This window comes from Aulonocara sp. 'chitande type north' Nkhata Bay, linkage group LG7 (genome assembly GCF_057382095.1).
Source record: "Aulonocara sp. 'chitande type north' Nkhata Bay isolate Kocher_YH1m ecotype deep benthic linkage group LG7, A_spYH_male_GT1.1, whole genome shotgun sequence".
Taxonomy (NCBI): Eukaryota; Metazoa; Chordata; class Actinopteri; order Cichliformes; family Cichlidae; genus Aulonocara; species Aulonocara sp. 'chitande type north' Nkhata Bay.
The window spans coordinates 42,379,265-42,392,425 of NC_141350.1; the positions used below are offsets into that span (position 1 = coordinate 42,379,265).

At 39.4% G+C, this 13,161-nt stretch overlaps 1 protein-coding gene across 1 annotated transcript in view; it reads left to right on the forward strand.

Annotated features, from left to right (window-relative positions):
- Positions 1-366: 366 nt before the first annotated feature.
- The window catches only part of trabd2a (TraB domain containing 2A), a 57,622-nt gene continuing 44,827 nt past the window's right edge, over positions 367-13,161 (forward strand). The window contains exons 1-2 of the mRNA XM_086302520.1: positions 367-780; positions 2,110-2,670. Of these exons, the coding sequence (XP_086158646.1) occupies positions 676-780; positions 2,110-2,670 (666 nt within the window). The 5' untranslated portion in view covers positions 367-675. The remainder of the gene's footprint in view (positions 781-2,109; positions 2,671-13,161) is intronic.

The following is a 13,161-nucleotide window of genomic DNA, read 5'->3' on the forward strand; positions in this document are numbered from 1 at the left end:
GTGGGGTTTATGCAGACAACCTGGGGGAGGGGGTGGGGTGGTAGGTGCTCATTCACACACGTCAGAGAGAGAGAGAAAGAGAGACGCAGAAACAAACAGTGCACGTCTCCGTGGATAGACGGAGCAGTGTGCGCAAAAGTTTGGGGTTTTTAAATATCTATCTGGCAAGTGCAGCTTCGTGCACCACGCTCACATTCACCGAACCAGACATCAGGAAAACAGAGGTCAAAACGTAATCCCGAGTTTTATTCTGATGTTTAGCTTCAGGTGCTGGCACGGCGTGGACCTGTTGCTTCAACTTTTGCAGGCAACTTTTGGATAAACTCGCGCAGTTTTTCTTGCCAGAAGGGAGTACAGAGAGGGGAGTGTGTGTCTGTTGGAGGGGGATCCAACATGACCAGCAGTGAGAGGATGATGTGACCCTGTGTAGACTCCTATGACCGCCTCTCTCTCTCTCTCAGACACACGTGAAGCGGCAGCGTCGAGTCCAGGAGGCTGAAGTCAACATGATTCTGTCCGGCGGTTTATCGGATACTTGTCATCTCATTTTACGTGACCGCACGGAGCCCAAGCTGTGGAAATAGGACTTGGTCCATGCTTTTTTGGTATAGTTGCTGCAAACACCTTGTGGTAGAGTAAACACAGGCCACCGTGCACGGTTTGGAGACAGCTACGATGCGGGGCACTTTGGGCGCATTCATTCAGTCCTGCCTCATACTGTTGGTCCGAGCAGACCAGTGGAGGCTGAAGGACTCCGCCAGCTGCGAGCTGAACAGGAAAGTAAGTTGTATGAAGAGAGAGTGTATGAGTGATCACACTGTTTCAGTTTGCAACAGTGTTGCTTTTTGTGTCTTTTCATTTGCTTTTAATTTTGCACTTTTTGCATAACAGATAAAATAGTTGATCTCAGACTGGACCTGTCTTGGATTTAGTTTTTTTTTTACTTAAACCCTCCGAGGGTTTTATAACTTGTAAAATCAGCCCAGTTTGTTTTTTGTGCAACTACTCACTTATCGTCATTATTTGTTTAATTAATAAATTGATGATCTGATCTTTGAAATCTGAAAAAAAAAAGCTTCCAAATCTCTAATGTAGCTTTAACTTGAAAACTAACAATCTTACAAAGAAGTGGATTTCCTACAATTTTCTGTCAGCTAATCAATGAACTATTTCTTTCAACACTCCTTTTGTGTATTGGGATTGTGTTATTTGTAGCTCTTTATCTAATCTACAAAAAGATGTGTGCATTCATAAAAATAACCTTTCAGTCTCTTTGCGAGTAGTCTTCTTGTAACACCGTTCATCATACCCCAGAGTAACTCAGACCAATTTGAGGTCAGATCCAGCAGCAACAGGAAGGAAAACATTCAGGGCAACAGCCTGTAGTCTGACAGTCACTGACATGTGTATTGTTCATTTGACACTTGGGCTCTAAGTGGCCTGTTAATAAGTCATTATCAGCATGTTAGTGGTCTGTCTAATAAACAGCCACTCACAGACAAAGAGGCAGTTGGTGTCAGACAGGCTGTAATGTAAACATAATGGAAAGACTGTAAATTTGCCCCTTTGTTTCTTTCTCGCTTGTTTTCCTATGTTTTTTTCTTTTCTTAGAGTTGCTATTGTTTAGGTGCTACGTGCTTGGGTGATAATTTGATTACTTGAGCAACTCACAATTAGAATTAATTAGGCAATCAGGAATCTCCTACATTAAGGATTTCTATATTTCATGAGATTGTGGTTTAGGACTATCGAACAAACATAAAAAGTAAAATATTTAGCACGTTATTATGAACCACTCAGTTTATGTTTGTTTGTGGTTACTGTGTGGAGTTTACGTGTTCTCCACATGTCTGTCTACACTGGCCTCCTCCTGCACTCCAAACACATACATGGGATTTAGTTAATTGATGATTCTAAATTGTGAATGTTTGTCTGTCTCCGTGTGTGATTAGCGACGTGTTCAGGATCTATCTTGCCTCTCGCCCTATCACACTAGGGATAGGCTGTAGACCTTCTGTGACCCTGAATTGGATAAGTGGAAGAGGGCCCATGAACGGGTCTGTCTATCTTGATTGTAGCTTTGCTAATATTTTTTTCTTGTACCCACAGCAAACTGACCTAAACTCCTTCCTGTGGATGATCAAACGGGACCCTCCTTCATATTTCTACGGTACAATCCATGTTCCCTACACACGTGTTTGGGACTTTATCCCAGAAAATTCCAAGCAGGCCTTCCAGGAGAGCAATATTGTCTACTTTGAGTTGGACCTAACAGACCCTTACACCATCTCAGCTCTGACCAGCTGTCAGCTGCTTCCTCAAGGTGAGAACCTGCAGGACGTATTACCCAGAGACATTTACAGGAGGCTTAAAAGACACCTTGAGTATGTAAAGCTCATGATGCCTTCTTGGATGACCCCGGATCAGAGAGGGAAGGGACTCTACGCAGACTACCTCTTCAATGCCATCGCTGGGAACTGGGAGAGGAAGCGACCCGTTTGGGTGATGCTGATGGTGAACTCGTTAACCGAGGCAGACATTAAGACGAGAGGGGTGCCGGTGCTGGACCTGTATCTGGCCCAAGAGGCGGAGAGGATGAGGAAGAGAACAGGAGCTGTCGAGAAGGTGGAGGAACAGTGCCATCCACTCAATGGGCTCAACTTCTCCCAGGTTAGTTAGAGAGATGTACTTCTTCATACCGTCTCATCTTTGCTTGTGTGAAAGTGTCAATATTGCAAAAATAACAGAAACACAGTGGTACAGCTGTAATCCTACAGCAGAGACTGTTTCAGATAAATTACACATGATGAGGAGAGTGAGGTGGACACATTGAAGCAATGCTATTTCCCAAACCTACAGTTACAATTTACACAAGCATAAAAAGGTCGCTGGGCTATAATTATCTCCATAGTCAACATTTAATGTGTAGCAGCACATAAGTTTCTAATAACTTCCACAGAGGAGTGATCAACTGATTGGACTTTTAAGATAAACATTATTTTAAGATGTGTGCTTTATCTGAACGCGATTATGTCTTTTCGAGTCTGAACAACATCCATCTCATGCTGATGATGCCAAATGATGTGATGTTACATGAAGCAGCTGGTGGGTTCAGGCTTCAGCCTTCATGCATCAGGCTTGCTTGTTTCAATAAACATCAACCTCCCCCCCCAACACTCTCATATATTGTAAAATACATCAGCATAAGACACTAGTATGTGTAATATAAATGATTGAGACTGTCCCTTTCCCTCTTTTCCCATAGCTTATGTGGAGAAAGGTGTGGTGTGAGTAATCAGCTGTATAAACATCCAAGCGCTTGTTTTTTACATCCTTTTGTTATTAAGAAAAAATGGATTCTAATAACTCAAGTCTGAAATCATCAGAAAAAAGGGAACCTTGTTCCTCAAACCTCTCTCACAGCCTTTCTGTTTATCTGTCTGTGCCCCTCGGTGACCCTTTCAGCATTACAAACATGTCTCAAAGACAGCAGCCACTATGAAATCATGTCGCATATTACTGTGGAATTTCTGCCAATGCTGGCCGGGAGTTAGAGGGATTACACCATTTAGCCTAACACCCAGAAGCTTAAATTGTTGTTATTTTAAAGGACGCCCTGTTGGCCACCATAAGTCTCAACTCAAACCACCCAACACCACTTATATAAGCATTCTCTAGAGATGGAAACAAGGGTTTTAATAATCTCACAGCACATATAATCAGTCATATGTAAAATGAATTATGCTTTTTTACTTGTTGGTGTAGGCAGTTTAATAGAAATCTTTTTTCCCCATGGCAGTGCTTACATCTTAATAAACACATGGCGTGTGAGTGATAGATGACAGTTACTGTGAAAGCATTTTTTCCCTCTCACTGAGGTAAGATGATTAGCTTGTGCTCTAAACATCTAAGACTGATTTAAGAATGGCTTTGAATAACTGTGAGTGTTTTTGATTAGAGTCCTCTAATAAATAAGAACTACAGGAGTATCAGCTAATTGCTAACCCCTTTCTAGAAAGCATGCTTTTTTCGTAATTAGACAAAATATCCAATGGCCAGTGGATATATTAATATAGTTTCGATATTTCCAGGAAATCTGCAATAATGATATTTATGACACTTTAGAAAAAATATGTTTTATTTGTTATTGCAGCTTGCAGCCAGTGACATTGATTTCTGCTACCAAAATTTCCATTTTCAATTCGTTGTTGTCACTGATTACAAGCTATGTAATTTGAAGTGAGAACCTACTGCTACAAGCTCCCAGCAGCTTTAGCTGAACTCTAAAAAGTCTGTCAGCGTAGCAACTAATAGTTCCCACTGCACACAGCAGGCAAGAATAAACAGCCAAACTTAACTCAACTGTTCCGCATAGACGAGACACAGTTATTTACAATATCTTAACTCAGGCACTACAATAATTAAACTTCTGGGCGCACACATCAGGCACAAACACAGGTGAGCCAATCCATTATAAAAACATTAAAGAGGATTCAGGTATTGCAGCTGTTTAGTCTCTAAAGATACAGCAGTCGGGACATACAACAGGCCTGTTTGCACACTGCTGACTAGAACCTATCAGATTTAGCATATAATACTCGCCCCAAAGCCAGATTTGCACAGCATACAATATGGTCAAATGCCCTTCTGCAGCAAATGTAGGACTGTAAAATCACTGCCTAATAACAATATTAAACTGCAGCAGCTTATAATAGGCCAAAGGGTTACTTTCATCTGCGTGCACAAATATAATACTCCAAAGGTGCTCCGAGGTTTAGGCAATGAATTTCTTCACGAGTTCTACAGAAGAAATTGTCCCAAGTTTTCAAAATGTCTTTGAAGGCATTCATCAGCAACAGGTCTGTGACTTTCATCTGTAATGCATTGAACAGTAACCATGGCGTCACTGGAGAATAATCACTCTGGTGAGGCCAACAGGAACAGTTCTGAGAGTCATCAGGGGGATGATGCTCTATAATATGCTGGTCTTTTGCTGTGCTCTTTTATAAGCTAGCTGATAACAAAACAAGTGTTTTGATATTACTGTCATTTAAAAAAATGCACCATGTTTTAACTATTAGTGGCTACTATGTAAAGTCATTTGACCATGATAGCTGGTGATGTTTAAAGAAAAGAAAAAAACATCATTACTTGGCATTTTTAATATATTACAACTTCCTATCACACATTTCTTAGACAGCTGATAACAGGAACACTCTTGCCACTATAAAGGTTTTTAACACATTTACCTAGGTTTTTTTGGCACTTGGCAGGGGGTGCTGCAGCACCCCTACTTACCACGACCTTGAACAACAGCAAAACTGAGAGGAGCCCAATTCAGAACAAAGTTGAGCCCATTATAATGTAGCAGTTGTGACAAAGCATTATATAAAGTGATGTAACATAAAACAAATGTAAGCATAAAACTAGAAACATAACTGCTTAACACTTTTGTTTAACAGCAATTAAAATAACGGAATCTTCAAACCCTTCAGGAGCTATGTAATATTTTTATGTAATAAAGTAGTAATAAAGCAGAAATTCAAAAATATTTTCTAACCTGTAATTTTGTGTCTTGTTTCAAATATTTTTTATTGAGAGCAAGTATCATGATTGTAGTTTTTACAAATTGACATAACATAGCTTATGCTCCTTTTTTTCTCTAAACTAACAAGGCAAATAATTAAACAACACCAACAACAACAAACAAAAAAAAAACAAAAAAAAAACAAACAAAAAAAAAAACAAAAAACCCCGCAGTCACCCATAAGGGGTCCCAATACCCCGGCTGTCGGCAAAAGGGAAGAGAAACAAGTAAACAAAGTTTTATATTTTCCCAAGGTATATAAGTAAAGGGTGCCAGATTAATTCAAAATCTTTTACATTGTCATTCATACTATATCTTATTTTTTCAAGGTGAAGAGTGTTTATAAGTTCAGTAAGCCACATTTTTAATACAGGAGTCTCATTGCCTTTCCAAAGCTGCAGGATCAATTTCTTTGCAATAATCAAAGCATATGCCATAAACCTTTTTTGAGAGTGTTGTAAATTTTGTGTTTCGTTGGAAATCCCAAAGATGATTACTGTCGGATTTGGTTCAATCTTACTTTTAAAAATATTAGACATATAAGTAAAAATATCATACCAAAAACCCTGAAGCCTTGGACATAGTGCAAAACAATGTAACAGATTTCCATAGTGTATCTTGCATTTTTCACAGAGGGGGGAACACTCTGGATACATTTTGTGAAGTTTTTCCCTTGAATAGTGTAGTCTGTGTATAATTTTGTACTGAATTAAACAGTGACGGGAATTAATAAAAGGCGTATTTATGTTGTGTAAGGCCTCCTGCCAGAAATCTTCTGATAGGAGAGTCCCAAAATCTTTTTCCCACTCCTCTTTGATTGAAGTAGTTGAAGGTATACTCATCTCCTGTATTGAATTATAAAATAATGAAATTCTCTGTTCAAACCCCCTTCCATCACTAAGACATCTGTCCAAAGGATCGGACGATATGTTTTCAAATTGTGGCAGGTATGTACGGATATAGTCTCTTAATTGAAGATATCTAAAAAAATGACTGTGAGGCAATCCAAATCTATCTTTTAAATGTTGGAATGACATAAAAGTATCATTTAGGTATAAATCTTTTAATTTACAAATTCCCAATTCCTGCCATATATTGAAAGCTCCGTCTACACATGATGGAAGGAAAGAGGGGTTAGCTGTAATAGATGTACACATTGATAGTTTTTTCAATTTGAAGTGCTTAATTATTTGTCTCCAAATTTGTACGGTATTATAAATCACTGGATTCGAATTGTAATATGAGTTTGTCAAAAGAATAGGAGAGAGTAGTATTCCACCAACACAGTAAGGAAGGCAATCCTCCCGCTCCATCTGTAAGCCGTTAGGGAGTATTGCTGTGTCATCCAATAGAAGGGAAATTATTCTTAAATTTGATGCCCAGTAGTAGTACATAAAGTTAGGTAATGTAAGTCCACCAAGGGATCTATGTTTGCATAGGTGGTCTTTTTTTATTCTATGTGTTTTGTAATTCCATATAAATGGCATAATGATGGCATCCATCTTTTTAAAAAAAGATTTGGGCAAGAAAATTGGGATGTTTTGAACCAGATACAAATACTGCGGGAGGAATACCATTCTTATTGAATTCACTCTCCCTATTAAAGAAATAGGAAGTGTCCTCCAGTACTGAATGTTATTTTTAAGTTTCTCCAGTAAGGGAAGAAAATTCTCTTTCATTAGGGAGCTGTATTTTTTTGGTATTGTAATGCCCAAGTAAGTAATTTTTTCATAGGATATTTTAAATGGGAGAGATGTAAGCCATTGTTTATTCTCTAATTTAATGGGCAGTATTTCGCTTTTTCCCCAGTTAATCTTGTAGCCTGCGAAAGTACTGAATTTATCAATCACGGAGAGAATTGCTGTAATTTTGTGTCTTGGGTTGATCATTTTAACTAGTTGGCTAAATCCCACCTTTTCCATCATGTAACAGCATCAGTAATTTCCATCCACCATTTCCTTTTTCTGTCTACTGAGCATGACTAGCAAGTGTTCCAGGGATGCTAGTTGAGTCATTTACTTTATTTACTGTTGGATTGTGTTGGGAGTGGTGAAGCAAGTTTGCCCTTTCCACCTTTAGCAGGATTAGTTTGTTGGAGGTTGCTGAAGTAGCTCCCTATTTAGGTACTACATTACCATCAGAGGCTAGCATTCTGTTATGGCGATATACTGATATTACGGCAGGCTCTGTATCCAATGACCACTGGTATTGGCCCATGTTGGTCTTGTTGACTGATGTCAGAGTATAACTAGCATAACCGGCTATTGTTATCTGTTTCGTCACATCAGTTTTATAAAATGTTTGAAGGGACTGAAAACCTAAACAACTTCATATGTTCTATGATGATTTCTGTGTTGCCCTGGCACAATAATGAAACAAATAACTAACACAAGATAAAGAAAACAGAAGGACATTTTGGTAACAACTAGTTGTCTGAAGTTTGCACTGCTTGTACTGCTCAAATGGTGATTTGGTGTATGCACCTGACATTATCACCAACATTTGCAAAGAAGTTTAAATGCCCAGAATCATTTACGGGAGGTGGCATATCTCCTAATTCATTTCCCGAATCAAAGTTGGCCTGTTATGAAAGACATTGATACTTTGCTTATTTTGTTGTATAGACATGGTTGTTAGACATTATTAATATCAGAGAAAGGTTGCGGGTGGCTGAAATTGGGTTTGTCAACAGACCTGTAAAGTGATTAAACCTTCCATCATCGCAGCTTCCATTTAATTAGGTCCACAAAACCTCCAGAAGGCTCAACAATGGATTGTAGTGTCCTGAAAACAACCCCTGTCCTGATCCTATCAAAACAACACACAGCTTGGCACTCCGTAATTTCCACACTCAGTTTCAGTCTAATCACCAGCAGCTCGACTGACGCCTTCACCCCGCTGGCTTAAAGCAGCCTGCTTTATACCTTTTTTCACAGTTCTGCCTTGTAGTTGAAAAGGGCAATTCCATTTAAAGCCTTTTAGCTCAACTCAACTGTAAGATGTCCAGATAGAGTGTGATGAGTGAGATACACGCTTGGTGAAACAATACTGCCGCCTCAGCCACCAGTCTTGACAGAGATGTTTAATCAGGCTGCAAATAGAGAAGCACATTTATGGTTTGTAATAGTCTCTGTAATGTTTTCACTGGCTATTTGGCTCTGGCATGGAAAATAAAAATATTTAATGTACTGAAACAGTGAAAAGTTCTCTCCTCGTGCCTTTGTTAAGGACAAACCAGCATGTAGGCCTGTTCACTTCCAACAACTCAGATGGGTATGCATTTGAAGTAAAATTGATTTTCAAAGCCACAGTTGATGTAGACATTCTCTTCTTTTGTGAAAAATCAACACAAAACCTTTCCACAGCTGATTGGATGACTGCACCACTAGCTTTATTTCTGACTTTCGCACTGGAAAATCATGGTTGCCCTTCAGGAATTTTACCAAAACCTTGAAGAAGTTTAAGACAAATAGGTTTTGCAATCATGTATAATTGGACATCCAAAGTACATCTTTTAATGGGTTTTGAAGGCTTGGTATTTGTTCTAAGAAATGAAAGAAAAAGAAGGAAAGAATTACACAATCATCTCACTGTCATTTAGTTTTCATAATCTCAACTCTTTCCATAATCAGCTAATGAGCCAGCTTCCTGCCTTCTCTGAATATATCCAAACAGATAAATTCACAGAGGGGAATGCAAATGACATAATGCAGTCATTTACATATAAAGATAATGCTGTACATTTTGAACAAATCTTTCCCTGAAAGGTTTCTGTGGTTTTGTACTTGAGACATTCACAAAGAGATAAAGTAATTGCATCAAGCAAGGAAATTTGAGTTCTAAAGTATATGAATTTTGAAAAAGTTTAGATGTTGAACTACTGCATGCAGCAGGAATGCTTCTTGGACCGATGGCTTAGGAAATTTAGAAAAATTACTGGATTCATGGATCTTAAAGGCAGGCAATTTGTTGATACCCTAGAATATTGGTACCCGGTGCAACTTTTTTACATAAAAAAGACAAGATGCGGCTTTTTTTTGCTTGTCAATATAAATTAAGCACATTTAGGTCATTATTTTCATGCCACAACTTATTATGCTTTCTTTTGTCGCATCTCTAATCTGGCTAAGCATGACTGCTCTTATTCTTGCGTGGTGCCCCTAGTCTTTTGAAGAGCGAGCTCAGCCTTGCCCATTACACTAAGTGACCTTGTTGAGGACAACAATAGCTGCATGAAGGCTGGCTTTCTCTGTCACTGTTGCTGGATACCCACAAGACATTCCACACCTCAGTGGAGCGGACCTGCTAATGAAAGTGTTGTTTCTTTGCTTCCATCATTGGGTGTAATGGTGCATGGAGAGGTGATGAATGCGGGTCTCAGTGTACGTCTAGGAGAACAGAGAAAGAATTTTTTGAGCCCATTTGGTTCATTCATGACCAGGAGAACAGAGAGAGCTGAGATGCAGACTGAGATCAGTAGAAGAGCCATTAGGGAAGGAAGGCGTGACTCCATCTTCATTAAAGGTATCATGACGTTACCTCTGTTTGACAACCTTGAAACTCCATTTGTGGTATTTTCTTTTCACAAGAACTGACGAGCCACTGAGCTCTGGATGTGCAAGGTTTCATAAGTCGAGGCCTCATGATATCTGAACAAAACCCACATTTATAACATCACAGACTCAGAATGAAGCTGTTTTCTCTTTCGATGGAGCAGTTCAGTTCTCATTAGACTTTCAGTTCGCCTCTCTTCCCTCTTTTTAGGCTCGTCTTTTTTGCCTGAGGAGAAGCATAAGATATTAGAGAGATATTTTACTAAGGAAAGCCAAACACAACTTCTGCCTGATGTGAAATTCAACACGGACAAGGCTCAATAGCACTAGTGATTTTAACCTAATTATCATATCTTCCTGCATGTCTGTAATCCAAGCTGTTTTCACACATGCACATCAGCCCTGAACTTTTTGAGCCATCACCCTGTGGAGGTGCACACGAAAAGCAAATGTAGATCGGATATGAGGCCGTCTTTAACCTGCTGTCTCCTTACAAAGTTTCTGTGCTGTTCAATCGAGTCCACTTGAGAATAGCACAGGTCACTGTCAGGTGAGTTCACAGTGAGCGAGTTGGTGTCAAGTGTCCTGCCTCCTGCATACTTTAACCCGGCTGTGCCCTCACCTAAGAAAAAAAACCAGAGTATGTCTTGTAGTGAGAATGTAACCGTTTCAGACCATTGACAGCAGTGTGCTACATTTGAGAAAGTGCAACTTTAGACAGTGTCCCAACCTGATTCACCCAAGAATATCTGAGGTTCACGTGTGAAAATGAATTGCAACTGTTTCTGGCCTCAAATTCAAAAAGGCTTCTTACTGCACTAACGTACCCATTGCATCCTTTTTTTTTTTTAAATCTCTACAAAACTGTTTGAACTTTAAATACAATTCTACATTTATGTAAGAGCATCAAAAGAAGATATGGTAACAGAAGTGTGCTGTTACAGGAACATAATACTAAAGAGCAACTACATGAACAAAAAAAGTATTAATGCCCATGGGAGGAGCTTGCCTGTCAAAACCGAATCTATTGTAAGCAATAAACAATATAAATGTTAATTGTTTTGGTAATTTCTCAGCTTTCAGTGTGCTGCTCTGCACAAGACTTTGTCACTTATGCATGAAGCCACACTTCCTCCATGGTTCAGATTAACTGCACAGATATGAGCGCATTCGTAACAGTTTGTCTAACTCTCAACCGGAAAGCAAAGAAATGTATTTCTCAGGGATTTACTGACTAGCATATTCTAGGCCACTAATGATTCAAATGTTCCATCCATCCATTCGCTTCCGCTTATCCTTTTCAGGGTCGCGGGGGGTGCTGGAGCCTATCCCAGCTGTCATAGGGCGAGAGGCGGGGTACACCCTGGACAGGTCGCCAGTTTGTCGCAGGGCCAACACACAGGGACAGACAACCATTCACACTCACATTCACTCGCACATTCACACCTAGTGGCAATTTGGATTATCCAATTAACCTATCCCCTCAAGCTGCATGTCTTTGGACGGTGGGAGGAAGCCGGAGTACCCGGAGGGAACCCACGCAAACACGGGGAGAACATGCAAACTCCACACAGAAAGACCCTGGACTGATGTTGGAATTGAACTCAGGACCTTCTTGCTGTGCGGCAACATTGCTAACCACCGTGCCACCGTGCTACCAAATTAAAATGGTTTTATTTGAAAAGGAACCATGCATTGTACCAGAATTAGCTTAAGGCTGGCAACTTAAGTTAACTATTTTTATGTAGCCTGGCATCCAGGCTGTTTAGTAGCTTCTACTATGGGACGAGACCTGCCTATGAGTTTTTGTTCAAACATGTTGTGGGGTAAGATTATAGATAAATCTTTTTTTAATTAGATAAATTAAGTTAAAATAATTTAGCTCTTTATCAAAATGCAAAATTCAAAACTATTGCTACACTGCAGGTAATTGTTGGTCATGGAATCAGTGAATCATCATCACTGCGGGCAGGGCAGTGGTATTGGTTTTGGCTGGGAAAACAAAAATTATTTCGTTTGAGAAACAGAGAACATATGGAGTCATAATGACAGTATTACACAGTAATACACAGGAGCAAATCTGATTAGAGCTCATTTGTCCAACTGAAAAGTCATAGCAGTGAGCATGTGACGAGAAAAATGTCTGTGTGTGCTCTTATGGCTGCAGTCAAAATAAAGGGAAAAGAACAGCATTTTAACATTTTAACCTGCACTTGAATTTATTAGGCTCATTACGGTACTCTTGAAGTCGAAGTTAAATGCTCTGCCAAATAATTGTCTTGGCTTAAAGAATATTAATTTGTTATTTTGGAGAAATGATGAATCGTGCATATTTTTAAAATAACTTGCTAAAACGGTTTTGGCAACGAAACATCACTGTTTGAAATATTAAAGGCAAACATGCAGTGCAATTTTCAAAAAGCCAACAAAGCAGATATGGACTGAGCGCAGGAGGACACGATCTAGTGAAAAACATTTATTTACATGCAACCTGTTGCCCAGGTATTGCAGTGCAGCTGCATGATCTCATTCATATTGCAGAAAGTCATTTGTATTCTTATGCCCAGCATTAACTCGAGCATTTCGTCTCTAAATTGTTTATAAAATAATTTATTATCTTGCTTCACTCTACTTTGATCACAGGGAGTAAACTGCACATGTTTAATTACAGCTTGGGGCGTGTTTGTCCAGTGTATATTTTTTCATATAATTGCTTGTATCCGTTTATTATTGCTTGCATGTGCACGTGAATATTTACATGCACATGTGCACTTCTGTGCTTGTTTGCAGGAGTTGGATATGAATGATGGTTTGTATCTGTGTGTATGCGTAAGTGCATGTTTATGTGCATATACAGCTCTATGGTTGAACTTTGAACATGCCCTTACAGCTTCTTTCCTCGGTTTCATGTCAAATGGCGGTGCTTGATTTCCTCCCCACTGTTGACCAAACAGTCCCGTATTAGATGTCTGGCATTTCCTCAGACATTATCTGTCAATCTGTCTCGATACATGACACCAG